Raw genomic sequence first — 802 nt, 5'->3', positions numbered from 1 at the left:
CAGCTGAATCTGTGTCCAGGAATGGAACCAAATTTTCAGTCGATTCCCGGGGTGGGGCTGACATCTGCGAGGAAGCAGAGGGCCCCAGGTAATCAAAGTCCCCCAGGTCTGCCGGGGGAGTGGGCGCATGGGGAGATTCCCATGACAGATGGGAGGAGCGGGAAGACCGGGGCTCAGGCGGCCCCAGGGGGTTAGAGGTCAGCTGGAGTGGGTCCTTGACCCACTCCAGAGGCTGAGTCTCCTTGACTAGTAGACACAATAGTTGCCACGTGAGGAGGGGCCATGGGCCCCAGAAACGCAGCTGGGACATGACACACGCGAGTGCTACGCACTGAGCGGGAGTCATTCTGGCAACCCTAAGATGCTCGTGCCCCTTATAAGCATGCGCCCCGCCCTGTCTTTATGACACCTTTATTTATGCCACCTTTATTAGGCTTGGGTCCAGATCTGCTCCATGTCACCAGGGCAATCTTATGTCACAATCCCGCCCAAACACCCCTTCCCACCCCGCCCAGCTGGAACACCCCTTTCCCTCCCCTTAGGGAGGAAGGATTTGGGCCACAGACCCAGGTGGTCCCAGGACTCCAGCAGCCTGCTGTGGTGTGGTGGGGTGGGGTCACGGGACCTCGCCTTGGGATCTTCATAAGTGCTAGTCCAGTTGTGGCAGCCTGAACTCTTCCTCCTCCAAGGCGAAATCCAAGCATACTCTTCCTTTCAGGGAGAGCAACTGAGCTGCAAAATGGGCGCCAGTTCGGGTGGCAGGCAAGACACACATTACAGTCATTTATTCCAAAATGTTGCT

General features: G+C 57.4%; 1 protein-coding gene across 1 annotated transcript in view; it reads right to left on the bottom strand.

Moving 5' to 3' along the window:
* Nucleotides 1-444, bottom strand: part of LOC105555147 (leucine-rich repeat-containing protein 37A3-like) — a 26,389-nt gene extending 25,945 nt beyond the window's left edge. Inside the window, 1 exon segment of the mRNA XM_012001950.1 lies at nucleotides 5-444. Within this exon segment, the coding sequence (XP_011857340.1) occupies nucleotides 5-346 (342 nt within the window). The 5' untranslated portion in view covers nucleotides 347-444.
* Nucleotides 445-802: the final 358 nt, after the last annotated feature.

Source organism: Mandrillus leucophaeus, unplaced genomic scaffold (genome assembly GCF_000951045.1).
Source record: "Mandrillus leucophaeus isolate KB7577 unplaced genomic scaffold, Mleu.le_1.0 Scaffold670, whole genome shotgun sequence".
In the NCBI taxonomy this organism is placed as follows: domain Eukaryota; kingdom Metazoa; phylum Chordata; class Mammalia; order Primates; family Cercopithecidae; genus Mandrillus; species Mandrillus leucophaeus.
The sequence above is the reverse complement of the archived record's forward strand: the minus strand, read 5'-3'. Positions and strand labels throughout refer to the sequence as shown.